Here is a 15,613-nt window from a genome sequence, read left to right as displayed (position 1 = left end):
AAAAAAAAAACAACAACAAAAAACATTGGCTTAAATGAATTGGTTTTGAAATGGTTAAATACAAAATTCCAAAAATTGTTCAGTCTGTGAGGAATTTTCCACTTCCGCTTTTTCTCACTGCTAAAATGCCCATTTTTTCTTTTTTTTTTCTTTTAATTTATTGAGGTCTGTTTCCAACAGTATTTTTTTTAAAGTCACTTTCCATCAGTGTATTTTGGACTTGCTGCTGCCAGTTTCATTTAGCGAGTCTAAAAGAATTCACAAAGTTAATGAATGCAATCCCAATGGCAGTAAAACCAATGGTGAAGGATGAGGTGCAGTACTCTCGAGTCTCTCAGAATCTGAGGAAATTATACAGGATTTTTGGGATAGTAAATGTAACAAAGTTTTCAGGAAATTGTTGATTAATGAATATTATCCGAATCCAATTAAGAGGATATATATTTTGAAATGATTTGATATCGATAAGATTAAAAGTATATGAAACAATTGTTTTATTTCCGGTGCCTCCTAAAGCTAAGGAGGTCCAATTCAAGATTTTGAACGAAATTGACCCAACGAAAGAATTTTTAAGATTGAAATTTGGTTTTGAAGTGAATAACTGTACTTTTTGTGATGTAGATTTAGAAAATTTAAGTCAAATATTTTTTCACTGTAATGTTGTTCATTCCTTCTGGAGTCAATTAAACAAATGGCTGCAATCTAAGAATATTGATCTACCCCTGACGGAAGAAAGAATTTTATTTGGTGTTTATCTAAAGTATAAAAATTTAGAATTTGTTTTAAATGTAATATTGCTTATGGGGAATTTTTTTGTTCATAAGTGTAGGTTTTTTAAAACCAAACCCTGTATGGCTCACTGGAGAAATGATTTCTCTATATATTGCAAAGTTTTGAATGTGATCAATGGGAAGGCCCATCATTTGTTTTCTTTATTCAGACTTTTTAAGTTGGTTTAGGAAGTCCTTTCAAGAGAAAAAAAGTTGTTTTTTTTGTTTACTTTTGTGTTTGTTGTGGTGGTTGTTGTTGTCATTGCTATTGGTTGTTCGGTTATGCTCAGTCTATAATATTGTATTTGATGTAGATACTTGAGTGCTTTGTTTTCTGTGTATATTGTTCAATAAAAAATAAAATGTTTCATTTAGCGTCCATGTCGCTGATCCTCACGGGGGTCATCGGGGGGCTGTGGCCCATCTATACCGGCTATGGGTAGCAGGCGGAGCCAATAACCGTCATTCTATTCAATGCTAGAAAATGATTTTTGATGCAGAACCGTTTGTATGATGAATGCTAAAAATACATTGTGATGATTTGCCAGTATTTAAAGGAGCGCACACATTTTTTTTTTGCACGTCTGACATTTTTATTCACAAATTTTGAAATGACAAAAATCTATAAAACAAAGTGGGCATGTTGTATAAATGCCAAGGTGGTGTGGTTAAAAATGACCAACTCAGCAAAGTATCAATACTGTGGTATGAAATAATCATTTCCAATGGAAAGTACACCATTTGACTCCATTTAAATCAAGTCAATTCCTTGTCTCTACAGCTGGTTTGTCACAACGGTCAGATTGTTGGCTACCTGACTGTTTTCCCTGTTCTTAGAACATACGGTAATTTGGGTCGAAGACCAACTTCCAAATGTATGCACAACAGACCGGATATACGTATATGAATACATTCTGTGGCGGACTTGGCAATTTTGGGGCCTAAGGCGAACATATCCAGGGGCCCTCTTCTTGGGTCAGGGGTTAAAAAGGTGAGAAGGGTGTGAAGGAAATATGTTCCGGTAAACTAGGGCTGTCCTAAACGACAAATTTTCTCCTGATTAGTCAGCCGACTACTTTTACGATTAGTCGACTAATCTAATAATTTTCTTTTTTTTACTAATTTAGCAATGAATTTTTTTTTACGCTTATTAATCATCAATCATGTAAATAACAATAATTTATCACAAATAAACAATGAGGTTAAATGCTGATAGCATTTACTAGTGCAAAAGAATGTAAACAGATTCAGAACACTGACTTTGCCTTTCCAACATTATTCAAATAAATTCTTACAAAAAAAAATTCTAGCATTATTATTATGGTATACTACTATATATAATAGTAGTATATTATAATAATTATTCATTGCCAATCATATTTGTCATAAAGAGTGTCTTTTAAAAGCTATTCTTAGTGTAGAATCTGTATTCTGTAGTATTTACTAAACATATTATAATATCAATTCTGAAGTATGTGGGATTAACTCCAGAAATTGTTATTTATATGACAAACATGGCGTGCTTTTATTTTGAAATGTTCATTGGAAGTACGTTCGGTAAAACCGCTAACCGAAAGCTTTACACTCCATAAAAAACATTCTTCATCATTGCTTGTGGTGTCACAAATATATATATATATATTTTTTTTTTTTTCGCAAGCCAATGCTGTTAACCAGCTGTGTTATTTTATGACTGATTGGAACTGTACTGCATTTTTTAGCCACAGGGTGCGCTGTCGTGTATTTTATGTACGGTGCCAAGAAGTAGAAGAAAGTTAAAAGAGGCATTAGCGGCCCGTTCTCGACTTCTCCCTTCCTGCACTTTGGCTTTCATGGAGAGCACGTTCGCTCATGTGTTCGAAATGAACGATAGCCGATAGATATGAACGATAGAAATGAACGATAATATAAATGCAGCATTCAAATGGCTTTTTTTTTTTTTTTGTTATTTGTTTTTTTGTTTTGTTATTTGTTTGGTATGCTGACATAATTATACATGTCGAATAGTTGGGGGTGCTGCTGGCTTCGGTGCCCCAAGCCCTTGCTCGTTGGGCCAAGGGCAGCTGGTTGGGGGCCCCTTACTGGTTGGGGGCCTAAGGCGATCGCCTACTTCGCCTGAATAGTAGATCCGCTTATGAATACATTTCCGAGGACAATATCCAGTCTTATAAAGGGAAGTAACTTTGTCAAAATAGGACGTTTGTAGTTGACAAAACATTTTAATTTTATACGGCAAGGTGAGGCAAATAGGCACAGATGCGATAGAAGTCACCGTCGAGCCCGGGATTCGGTCGAACGGGCTCTTATAAGCAAGCGAGACACTGTATTATTTGGAAAGTGTTCCAGCATATCCCACAACAAAAATAAATTACAGGCCACGTGATAAAAGAGGTTCAGCGAATGTTAGCACCCACAAATTGACTTGTTTTCTCAAATTCAGCAGTCAGTCCAATAACATAGCAAAAAAGCTTTGTTTCCCAGCACATTATTTCAACTTCTAATAAATAAGTAAAATCCTCCTAAATTACAAAACCACTTATATGATCAAGTCATTGTTTTCCAAATGACCAAATTCAAATGGTGTTCATTGTTCAGCACGTTCACTATCATGAATTGAAGGGAATAATTACATGAGGTTATATACACATTACAAAATTTTATACTTTTATTACAAAGAAAACACAGATGTACAAATATTTAAAGTTTAAATACCATGTGCTTAGGTGTGAGGGTAAAAAAGGAAAAATCCCTTATTAAAAAAAAGCTCCTAAATGTTATGGTACAAGTTTTTCTTTGCCCTATTGTTCTGCCTGACGCTTATGAATTTGAAGTTAGTCCTAACCCATTCAATGAATACACGTTTTTGCCATTTTTCAGATGACATTTGTGTATGCATTAGTATTCTTCCTACCCCCTTCTGTGTATTATTATTTGGTCCGCGTCCTTTTAAACGGGGCGGGGCTGGAGTGCGTCATGGGCCCAAACTTTAGCTTAAAGTCCAACAAGAACAAGATGGCACATCCACTTCAACCTGAAAGGCACTGAAAGGTGACTACAAAAGGTACTGCTAAGGTCCCATCGGCGTTCTGGATCTCCATCACCGCCGCTATCTCTCCACCGTACTGTCCACGTCCATGTCATTCAGTAAATAAATATCGGTGTGCCGCGCGAGACCGATCTGCGGGAGAGACGGACATTTCATCAGTCGGGCAAAAAAAACCATTCTCTACTGCCAAAAATCAGTTCATTCTTTATTATTTCAAACACTGTGTATGACAGGGAAAAAAAGGTAACACGTAGAGGGGGTGAAGGGAATAACATCAAAGTGTTAATTTTTAACAAACAAAAAAAACAAAGGTGGAAGGGTGGATAATCACATGACTGGGTGGGTGTTGATTTGAATTAGTGAGAAGATGAGGGAGCTCACCTTTCCTCATTTAACCCTGGAAAGTCCTGCAAAAGAGCACTATACAATTCTAATGTCCATTATCTTGACTGCCTCGTGTCCAGAGTTAGTCAAATTCAGACAAAAAACACCAACAAATTGATGCAGATTTGATTTTCCCACTTTCTTTTTGATAAGTGGTGGCTGGCTCTGAGTAGCACCGATCCAACAAATGTGCACAATACGCTCTTATATATTACTCCTTTAATACTATTTTCAGAAATTTTTCACAACAAGCAAAAAATATATGACATGATTAAAGGTCCGATGAATCTTTGAATTAATCGATGATGTGAATCGTCATTAGTTGCAGCCCTAACGGCTTTGCTCCATTTTGAGGAAAAAAAATGATGGAATCGCCCTGTGCATTTTTATATTTTGGGGGTGGCAAAAAAAAAAAAAAAAACAAAAAAAAAAAGAGTCATTTAGACATTTCTGCGCCCATACAAAGAAAGAAAAAAATGGCCTTTTACGGGTTTTATTTTATGTAACATTTCAATCTAAAGCATGACGAGGGCCAGATAGCCGGCAAAACGTGCTGACGCAATAGTAACGTCGGAATTCGACCTAAAAAAGTTGCCATTGTATGTAGAAAAATGCTAATTTTGCTGTTGAGTAAAATTAAGATGATTATGCATGCTTTCCTCAAGTATTAAGTATCTGATGTGAAAATGGAGTGATTTATTTGCTCCTGAAAACTTGCACTAAATAAAACAAATGACGTCGCTATTTTGGGATGAAAACATATGATTGGCTAAATATTGCTATTGATCCTGAAAATATAGGTGATTATCTCTGCATCTGGTGATTTTTGTGCATCCAGCGTAAAATTTAAGAATAGCCATTTTAAGTTTTGTTATACTTGTATAAAAAAAAAAAAAACGAATTGGCATCTTATTAGGTAACAAGTTTGAATTTTTTGATGTCGCCGCTCACGGAGTGTCGCTAGCAAATATTTGAAGTTTTTGAAAATAGGCCTCCCGCCGGTCTGCCCCGAGCCCCGTCAACACAAAGTCAAGTGTATGACCAGAGAAAGCAAAACAAAACAACTGGGCGGAAACCGGAGTCAATGTCTTTGACCCAACAACGGGCTAAGGAAAAGCAACGGCGGTCTGCGCAGAGACTCGATGAAAGACATTTCAGTGACGAATGGCCAATCTGCGTCGACCGAGGAGATGACGCTCAACTTTTGTGTGGTGTCGTTCCGGTGAGATTTACAGAGACGACCTCAACGGGAAAATTGCCTGTCAGGTCAAGGCACCGGGGAAAACCCATTGGCAGTGCATCAAATACTTGTTCTCCCCACTGTAGATGTTTTGGACGCTTTTCAATTCAAAGGGTATTTGGGGAGGATGAAATCATTTTTCAGGATCACAACGCATCTTGCTATTGAGCAAAAAGTGCGGAAGATATGTCACGCATGCCTGCAAATAGTCCAATTGAAAATCAGTAGGGGAATAAATTGTCCACGTGCAAAGCAGATCCGCTAAAAAGCAATCGGAGAGATTGATTAAGAATACTGTTTGTCATTCATTAAGTCCATGCCGCTGAGCTAGAGGTGGTGCTATAAAGTTCAGTCTTCTTTTGTTGTACTCGTTTTTTCCTCAGAATGAAGTGATTCCATCTTTTTTTCCCCCCTCGGCTTGGCCTAAAAAGGCACAAGTGTTTTTCTTTTGAAGCTCTTTTTAATGTTTCCTAAAGTCAGAAAGTTGCCATTCAAAATGACATTTGTGTCATGTCTGTGACCTGCTTTTTTGGCGATAAATGAAACGACCGCATGAACACGTCGTCCGAGGGGTCGTGGCTCTCGGTCGCCGAAGAGACCCTTTCGAGCACAAACCGATTCCACGAAGGCCCTAGCGCCTCCTGCTTTTTGTCCCCACTGAAATCACACAGATTTTTTGAGCAATGAGGTTTTTGCCAAAACGAGCCGTATCTGACGGCAATCGATTGTAAGACAACAGATCGGCGAAAAGGCCGTCTTCTCGACGGCTCGAAACAAAAACCCGCACCCGCTAGGCCGGGGGTCGGCAACCCGGCACGCGGCTCTTTATAATAATACATTTGATTTCGAGCGCTTTTCAAGTCACACAAAGACGTTTTACGAGAAAGATGGAATCGCAGTACCGACAAAACAATCATCAACAATCAAGAGACGTAAAGATATAACGGAGCTAGGGATCGTGGTCGGTAAGAAAGCGTGTGAACAGGTGTATTTTGAGTCTGGATTTGAAGAGCAAAAGGGTCGATATACTGCCAAGATCAGGGGGTAGAGAGTTCCAGAGCCGGGGGCAGAGTGACTAAAAGCTCCGGGACCAAAGGTGCAGAGACGGACACGGGGGACGGAAAGGTGGGGGATAGTGGAAGAGCCACGCGGACGGTGGATTGTTTAAACAGAGTAGATTAGTGCTGCCCGCGTGGCTCCCTGGAGCGTCTCAAACATGTTTGAAAATGGAAAAAGATGAAGGAGGGCAATATATTTTTTCTTTGAACATGGTTTCTGTAGGAGGACAAACAATCTAATGTTGCTAATGCTGTAAAAATGCGTCGAATAAATATTACATTTCAACATTTATGTCAACAAAGATTTGCGTCGTAGCCTGCCACGCACGTTTCTATCAGCAGGGGGGCCGTTGTAAACAAACCGGGGGCTTATTAAAGGGCAGTGGATTCCAAAGAGGAAAAAAAACGGAGGAGAACAGAGAATTCAACCTTTCTTGGGCCCAATCGATTGCATTTATTGCCAATGGATTTTCTGAATGTTTGCTCTGCTGTCAAATCACAAAAGGAGTCATGCGGAAAGACATTTCCAGGGAAGGCATACTACTTTGCAGCCGAGTACCCAGTAAGTGCCATTGCATTATTTCGGGAGGAATTAAAGGAGAGCAAAAATACATGTAAAAAGTGGATTGCGTCTCCAAACTCCACTACTGCCGCAAGTTTTGTTGCAACCCGAGATATAATAAAGCGTGGAAAACCGTTCACAGATGGTGAGTGGTAAATGAAGGAGTCGTTCGTCAACATATCAGCAAATACACCGGTTTGCAGACTTCAAAAACAAAAGATACGGAATATCAAATGCCTGCCTCTCGCACGAAGATAGTGAAGGAAAGGGCCATAAAAATGGCAGGCCACATCACCAAATCAAGGACATCAATGCAGCGGCAGCAAACCTGTGATGAGTCGTGTGTTGTGATCGATATTGAACACCGTACGCGTTTCTGCACGTACGTGAACTCCGATGATACACCTTACCTCTTCAAAAGGGTTCTGTTTCGTTTTTTTATAAATGCAGGCTGTGTTTTGTTGTACTATGTTTGTTACCCAGATAAGGGGCATGTTATGCACATTCTATTTTGTTGTTGTTGTTGTCGCTTTTAATCTTTCAAATTAAAATGACAACGGATTTCTTTAATTTTATCAAAGCAATTAAACATAATTCATTCATATTGTAATGAAGTTCAACTTCAGGCAGTATCGGACAACAACACGTAGTCACGTGGTGTGTCATTCTCTATACAATGCACTGCAAGGAAAATAATCATTTCATCATCTGTGTATTTATAGCCAACTTTGTCATCTTGACAGTAGGCTAATATAGATACATACAACATGTGTTGCCTTCGTTGTAATGCTTCTTATAAGGCTTTTCATTTTTTGCTGCTCCAAACATATTTGCTTCTATTTTTGGCATAATACGGCCCCCTTCAACATTTTGGGTTGCCCACCCCTGCGCTCGGCCCTTTGTGGAATAAATTTGACCCCTATGGTTCAGAGGATGAAAGAGTCCTCACTTGCGCTAAATAGTCTTTTCCATTCTTTTTTTTTTTTTTTGACCCCCAAATCATTGGCCGTCAGAGGGAAAAAGTCCTCTCATTATTTAAAGAAATATCTAGAAATGTCATATAGCATGACAGGATTCAATACATCTTACCAATGGAGTGTCGTTTGACTTTTAATGTTACATGTTGGATTAAAAATATGAATACAACATTCATCATCCCCAAAAGACCAAAAAACAATAAAGATGAAGAAAAACACATTTTTACCAGTGTCGCAAAAGAAAATATCGGGTCCCGTTCTGTCGCGTGAAACTTGGTGCTCTTTTATCAGTTGGACTAGATGCCCTTCCAAGAAGACAGTTAAGCATTTTCTGAAGCATTCTCAGTTGAGAAAAAAATGGATCAGGAAACACACAAAAAAAGGATTGCCAAGTGCACTAGCACCAATGACTGCTTGTACTTGAAGTGATGAAGAAATGTAAGCACAATCTTTGCCCTCAACACGCCGGCTGTCCTTTGGCTTAACGACCGACATTTATTAGTCTGTAAACACATGAAGTAGACACGAGCTATGGAAAAAAAGGGCAGGAGAAAGCCAGTGACTGAACTCGCTCAGGCTAAAACGAGACAAGGGAGAACACCGTATTTTTCGGACTATAAGTCGCACCTGAGTAGAAGTCACACCAGCCCAAAAATGTGCAATGAAGAGGAAAACTATATAGTGGGGAGAACAAGTATTTGATACACTGCCAATGGCATTGGCAGTGTATCAAATACTTGTTCTCCCCACTGTATATATTTCAGTCGCACCAGAGTATAAGTCGCATTTTGGGGGGAAATTTACTGGATAAAATCCAACACATAGAACAGATATGTCATCTTGAAAAGCAATTTAAAATAAAAATACAATCGAGAGCAACATGCTGAATAAGCGTACAGCAGTGGTGTCCAAACTATTCCACACAGGGCCGCAGTGTGTGCTGGATTTCGTTCCTACACAACAAGACGACATCTTTTCCCCAATCTGGTGTCTCAAAGTGTAATCAGTCGATTGCAGTCAGGTGCTGCTTGTTTTAGCACAGACTGCATTGGTTAAACTGTCTGTGCTCGATAAGTAGGAACAAAAAACAGGACCCACAGCGGCCCTTGAGGACAGGTTTGGACGCCCATGGTGTACAGTATGATAATGTTACGTGATGAATGAACAACGAAATGCGAACGTGGCCGGTATGTTAACGTAACATAGCTATTAAGAGTTATTCCGAGAAATATAGCATCAAGAACATGCTAACACGTTTACCAAACCATCAGTGTCACTCCAAAACACCAAAATAACATGTGAAGTGTTATATTATGTTAGTCATTTCACACATAAGTCATTACAGAGTATAAGTCGCACCCCCAGCCAAATTATGGAAAAAGGTGCGACTTATAGTCGGAAAAATACGGTACCAACAACTAGGAATGCTAAAAATGTCACGTAGGACCGCACTTAAACAACGGCAAATCTTTTGGTTATTTTTGCTCATCTGAACTCATGAGCTTCCTTTATTTAAGCTTGTTAAAACCGTCTTCCTTGATTTAAACTCCTATTTTGATCAGTCGGTACTGCGACAATCTGAAAATGGATGTCAAAGAAACCGGCTCAACTTTTTCTTTTCCTCAAAAACAAAGCAAAAAAAAGCTGTATTGATTGTGTGTCACTTTATGAAAGCCAACAGCACAAGCTGTAAAGTCAGTGTCCCGGAACACATTGCATTTGACGCGTCCCGCCGTCGGTCACGAAAAATTGAAAAGGCTACGACAAGAACTCCAAAAGTCCCGGATGTCTTCCGCGCCGTTCGTCTCTAGGTGTCGTACTCTGACCGTTCCTCTATGAACACATCCGCTCGATTGCTTACCCTGCTGCCAAAGTCCAGGCAGGTGACTCCCAGGGCGACCAAACAGTGCCACGCCTGCACGCCAGACAGGAAAGACCAGTCAGTCACATTGTTACAGAAAACACAATAATGCGTCACAGTCAAATTGGGTCCATCCAATGCAGCGGGATGACTCACCCCCCACCACCACACTCATTTGTTCTCTGTAAATGATCGTATGTCGAGCGGGATTTTCCCGTAAGAATAGATTCTAATTGGATCAATTGCTTCCACAGCCCAAAAACCTACGCTAAATCCTTCATAAATACCGCAGGTACAGTGACAAATAGCTATTACACATAGCAAAACATTCATTCATTCATTTTCCATGCCGCTTAATAATAAATCTAATAATAAAGCAGTTTGTCACCTTGGAGTGGTATTAAACATAATACACCCGCAGAACTATAGTTACGGTTACGTTTTTGGTTAAGGAAAAAGCCGGAGGTTGTTGGTTTTTACCCGTGCTCGACCTGTAACGATGCTGGCGGAATGTCAATAAAGCATCGCAGTTCGGCTGCTTCCTTTGACACGCCGTCCTCGCTACGACCTTAACTTATGGCGAACGGAGGTGGAAGGAGACGGCAAAAGGCTTTCCGTCTCCTCCCAAAGAGCGCTTTAGAGAGGATGGCGGTCCCCTCGGACGCTTTGACCATTTTGATGGCTCGCGTCCGCTCGAGGACCGTCGACATATTCCGGCCGTACGGTCGAGCCGGTTCATTGACGCGCATGGCACACTCATATCATTCATTCATTTTCCATGCCGCTTTTCCTCACGAGGGTCGCGGAGGTGCTGGAGCCTATCCCAGCTAACTACGGGCAGTAGGCAGGGGACACCCTGAACTGGTTGCCAGCCAATCGCAGGGCACAAGGAGACATACAACCATTCACGCACACACTCATACCTACGGACAATTTAAAGTGTTCAATCAGCCTACCGTGCATGTTTTTGGGATGTGGGAGGAAACCCCAGTTCCCGGAGGAAACCCACGCAGGCACGGGGAGAACATGCAAACTCCACACAGGAAGGCCGAAGCCAGGGATTGAACCCTTGATCTCAGAACTGTGAGGCAGTCGTGCTAACCACTCAGCCACCGTGCCGCCACACTAGGGTTGATTCGGCCGATCTGGCCGGCTAGGCGGGTGTCCCCTTCCTCTCTCACCGTTCCGTGTGTGTCCCTCCCGAAGCTCTGCGCTCGGTGGCAGCGGACGACGTCCCCTCGACGCACGACCACACTCATATCATTTCCCTCTTAATTTCAACGGTAAGCGTCGCCTTTGCCGCTTGCACTTTCTCGGGACCCGTGGTGATATTCTCACAAGAAAATTTGCACTTTCTCGGGACCCGTGTTGATATTCTCACAAGACAATTTGCCATGTGGTGGGAAAACAATGAAATTGCAACCCCGTCCAAATCGTCCTATTTGGCGCGTGTCGTCATACAGTACGTCGAGACAAACGACCGCTCATTTTACATCGGATGTTGCCAGGTTGGTATGCTCTGGTAAGGCTGTATTTTCAAACATCCAAATAGGAGACAATTGAAAGTGCCGACTATGACAATATCACTTTTTTTTTTTTTTTTTTTTTTTAATTAACTCACCAGGTAGCCTACAAAGCACAGGTAGGCGACGGAGAGCAATGCGGCCAGGATGTAGAGAAGTACGCTGTTTAGCGTTGCGACATAGACCACCACAAAGTACATGTTGATGGCACAAACCAACAGGATGACCGCGCCGCCGCCGATCTTCCAAAACCTGAAGAAAAGCAAGATGTTTGAAGAAAACAGACCGACTGGGAAGCCATTTCTGTTCAAAGATTTGAATACGTCACTTTATGGGACCACAACTGACGGCAAAAATCAGTATATTCATGGGAAACTTTGGAATAAATGCCATTTTGTGTAAAGCTTTACTGTATAATAGTGATGCTCATATTCCAACACCTGGCCAGCTGCGCGGTCTCGGCCAATGCCGATACTCTACCGATAGATGCCGCGCAATTGCCATCGCGGCTCGGTCGGACACCTTTTAACTCGTTGTCGGCCCTTTGAAGCGGAAGCCCTGGCGAGCCACGTTCGTTCGCCGCCACCCTCCCGCTCCAAATCCGTCGGACGTCAGTTAGCGATCGACTCATCGGCGGGAGGACCCGTCTCGGCCGGAGGAAGAACAAAATTCTTTTCACGTACGGGCCGCCGTTGAAAGCGCTAGACGTCCGATCCGTCGGAAGCGGAAGGGTTGGCGGTAGAGCTGAAACAAATACTGGAGTTTAAAAATTGATCCGAGTAATTTTATCCGCCTCGAGAATTCGTTGAATTTTGCCAGCTCGAAGCACCACGTTTTGCCAGGCTACTTTGAATGCGGGACGACGCGCTGACGTCACGTGCGTAGAGGAGGAAGCGATAATAGCTGACTGCGGCCGACAGCCACTACAAACTACGCCAACGTTGCTACAAACTACGCTCAAGTGATGCTAAGGTGGTAGCGTCTCATAGATATCACATATATATTAGGGGTGCAACGGTTCAGTTAGCCCACGGTTCGGTTTGAACCTCGGTTTTGGGATCACGGTTTCGGTTCGGTTTGCGTTTATTTATTTTTTTTAAACTGCCTTTATTTTGCTTTTAAAAAATGAAATAAACACTTAAAATGTAACCATTTTCGAGTGTTAAAATGCCTCTTAGCTCTTGGCTAGTGTAGTGACTGACTACTGAAATGCACACACAGTAGTAAAAACGTTACTTGGCAAAGTAACTGGTGATACCTTTCATGTTTTTTTTTTCATTTAAAAAAAAAAAATAAATAAATAAAAATTAAAAAAAAAAAAACAACAACATAGTAACCTTTGCTATGTTTGGAGGTCATTTAATGTTGTGAATCAACCGTTAAAGTTGATAAAATTGCTCCCGTTTTTGCATTAGTTTCTCCCGAAGACTGGAGTTTTGGGAGTTTTTCCTTGCCGACATGGAGGGTCTCAGGATGGGGGAAACCCAGGACTTGAATTTATTTATTCATCTTTGTTGCTTCATTTGCTGTTTCTGATTGTGTATCATATTGCCTCTGCAAAGCCCTTTGAGACAATGTTGTTGTGATCTAGGGCTATACAAATAAAATTGAATTGAATTGAATAGTTCCCTTCTGTCTACTTTCGACATGTGAAAATTTTAAAACTCATCCTTTAAAGATAGACTCAAGTCAAGATTTTGCCGATTTAGGAGTATTTTAGATAAAAAATTGCTTAGGTTCGCTCGGAGGGTTTACTACAACAGAGCCTTTCTGAGAAGTTTACTGCTCTAAAATGGCGGCTGTTTACTAACGCTACTGAGTGTCATTTCGAATGTAGTTCTATATGCAAGAGATATCTAGGCGTAGATTGTATTCTGTCGGCTACAGTCAGGAAATATTGGAGCCACCTAGCCTAGCATCGCGTTTGCTACAGCGTTTCAACAAACACTCTTCCATCTCCGTGTCTTTTTCTCGCGTCATTCAACCAACGTATTAACGAACATTGTCCCGTTGCAGAAACGGTGACCAAATCCGAACGGATGAAAAAAAAAAAAAACATAATGCACGAAAAATGTGCAGATTTTGAACGTAACGTAACTAAACCCTATTTAAAAATCAGAGCTCACTTGTACAAATTACGACGAGAAAGTACAACTTGACAGGTATGAATTATAGTGGACCGTCACAGTTAGGTAGTTGCACTCTGTAGCACGGGATGTCCAACTATCAGTGGTCAGGGCGAAACTACGTGCTTTAGCGAAATCACCTTCGATGGCTTTGCGTGCCATTTCATAAATGTCGGGGATTACGTTGTTGGAGAAATATGTCCGCGAGGGAACAATGTAACGCGGGTCAAGTGTTGCAAACAAATTAACGAAGCCCGTCGTGGGTTTTCACTGGTGTCATCTTCGGGGTTGTCCTGCCCTGAGAAAGTGATATCTGTGGGTGATGCAGGCTGAGTCATATTATAAAAGTGTTGCCATTAGCATGGGGAACAAGCACCGAGCAATGCATGCAATTTTTTTTTTTTGGTAAACATTTTCTCTCCCTCCGCATTGTAGTAGTCCACGGGGAAACCAAAATGTTGCCACACCGCAGATTTGAGAGAAGCCGGTGCTTCCTCAAAATTCGGTCTCTCCACCGCTCGCCATAGCGATTTCTTTCTTGTTTCACTTTAACTTCGCTCGTAAGCGAGAGAGGGCGTTACTCGGCTTCTATTATACAGGAGCTTGACAGCGATCTGACATTTACTTGCGGGGCGGGAATTTTATCCACAGCGGTGCTTCACGTCGCACACAGGCACACAGAGCTCGATCAATTCATTCCACAAGCGTTCGGAATACATTAATTGCAAAATGGAAAAGGTGTGGTTCATAAAGGCGTATTGAACCGTACAAGTCGAACCAAACGGTTCGGCTTTGAACCGCAAACCGTTGCACCGCTGATATATATGCAACTAGATGCGGAATGACGGACTCGCCGGCGTTAGTAAACGGCCGCCATCTCAAAGCAGTAGAATTCTCGGTGCTAATAAATATGATTAACGTTACTGTACCTCGCTAAAGTAACGTTAGCCCAGCGGAGGGCTAGGTTTCTATTAATGATGACTACTGTCGATGCGTGGCTAATGTTCCTAACCTGTGAAAACGCAGCGCTGTAGAGTGATGAGGTTGTCAAATAAAACTATAATAAAGCTAACTGTCAATTTGAGCTCCAAGTAGTACCGGTGCTTAATGTGCTCCAATACGGCAGGTAGGTATCATACATTTATTTTGAACACTACGAAAACTCAGAGTCCTATCAGGACATACAATTTAAACCAACTTAAAACTTCACTAGAACTTCAAAATAGCTTGACACAAATGGAAATTCAATTGAAACACGTGGGGAGAAAAGCCAACTTCTAAGTGATGTTGTGTTATCAAGTGTAATGACATTTTTAGGTAAAAAATAAGATTAAAAAAAAAATCAAGAATTTTTTTTGAGTGAAAGCAGTGAATCTTTTTTTTTTTTTGCTAGTCACACCTGAGATGCAATTTTTGGCTGTTTTCAACAATGTACATTGAAAATAAAGACATTGATTTTCTGAAAATGGTTTAATGTTAGGTGAAATGTCTTGTTTTCTCATGTGTATTTATAATTGCTCTTTACCTACAAAAAATGATGTATCAGCCGATTCATCGATAGAATTTACAGTCGATGACTAAAAATGTTGGATAGCTGCAGCCCTAGTTGGCGGCGTTCTTCCGCTCGCTCGCTCACTCGCTCGCTCACTGCCACTTGTCCCGCTTCAAATGGATCGGACGTCTACTAGTGATAAATTCATTGAAAGATACTCTGACGTCTATCATCGGCTCGGGAACAGTGTCGAGGGCCGGCCGCAGTCTTGGCTAGGGTGAATCGCGTTTGGTAACCGGATCTCAAAAAGTACATCATCGACACGTTCTTTCTTAGCGGCGCCCCATACTCATTTAAGTGTCGTATCTCTATAGGTATCGGTGCAACACTACTGTAAAACGGTGTCAATTCTTTAAACTTTTGGCCTCCTTTAAAGCTTACGTGCCATTTTCAGTCGCGCAACAACGGATTTTTGGAAATCCTTTTGTCAATTCTTCTAGTGACGAGTACGAAAGACGGTTTACACACCCGCGACCCAAATAACGCCGACAACATCTGTCATTCAGAAGGGATT

At 41.1% G+C, this 15,613-nt stretch overlaps 1 protein-coding gene across 3 annotated transcripts in view; it reads right to left on the bottom strand.

Moving 5' to 3' along the window:
* Positions 1-50: 50 nt before the first annotated feature.
* The window catches only part of slc11a2 (solute carrier family 11 member 2), a 33,604-nt gene continuing 18,041 nt past the window's right edge, over positions 51-15,613 (bottom strand). The window contains exons 14-16 of one of the 3 annotated variants that reach the window (XM_057845033.1): positions 11,520-11,673; positions 9,899-9,952; positions 51-3,948 (exon numbers count right to left, since the gene is read on the bottom strand). In XM_057845033.1, the coding sequence (XP_057701016.1) occupies positions 3,877-3,948; positions 9,899-9,952; positions 11,520-11,673 (280 nt within the window). In that variant the 3' untranslated portion in view covers positions 51-3,876. Of the gene's footprint in view, positions 3,949-4,197; positions 9,953-11,519; positions 11,674-15,613 lie in introns of all 3 variants that reach the window. The other 2 variants (XR_009064329.1, XM_057845034.1) reach the window with 2 other exon arrangements.

The sequence above is a fragment of the Corythoichthys intestinalis genome, chromosome 9 (genome assembly GCF_030265065.1).
Source record: "Corythoichthys intestinalis isolate RoL2023-P3 chromosome 9, ASM3026506v1, whole genome shotgun sequence".
Taxonomy (NCBI): domain Eukaryota; kingdom Metazoa; phylum Chordata; class Actinopteri; order Syngnathiformes; family Syngnathidae; genus Corythoichthys; species Corythoichthys intestinalis.
This window is presented reverse-complemented; position numbering and strand designations above follow the sequence as displayed.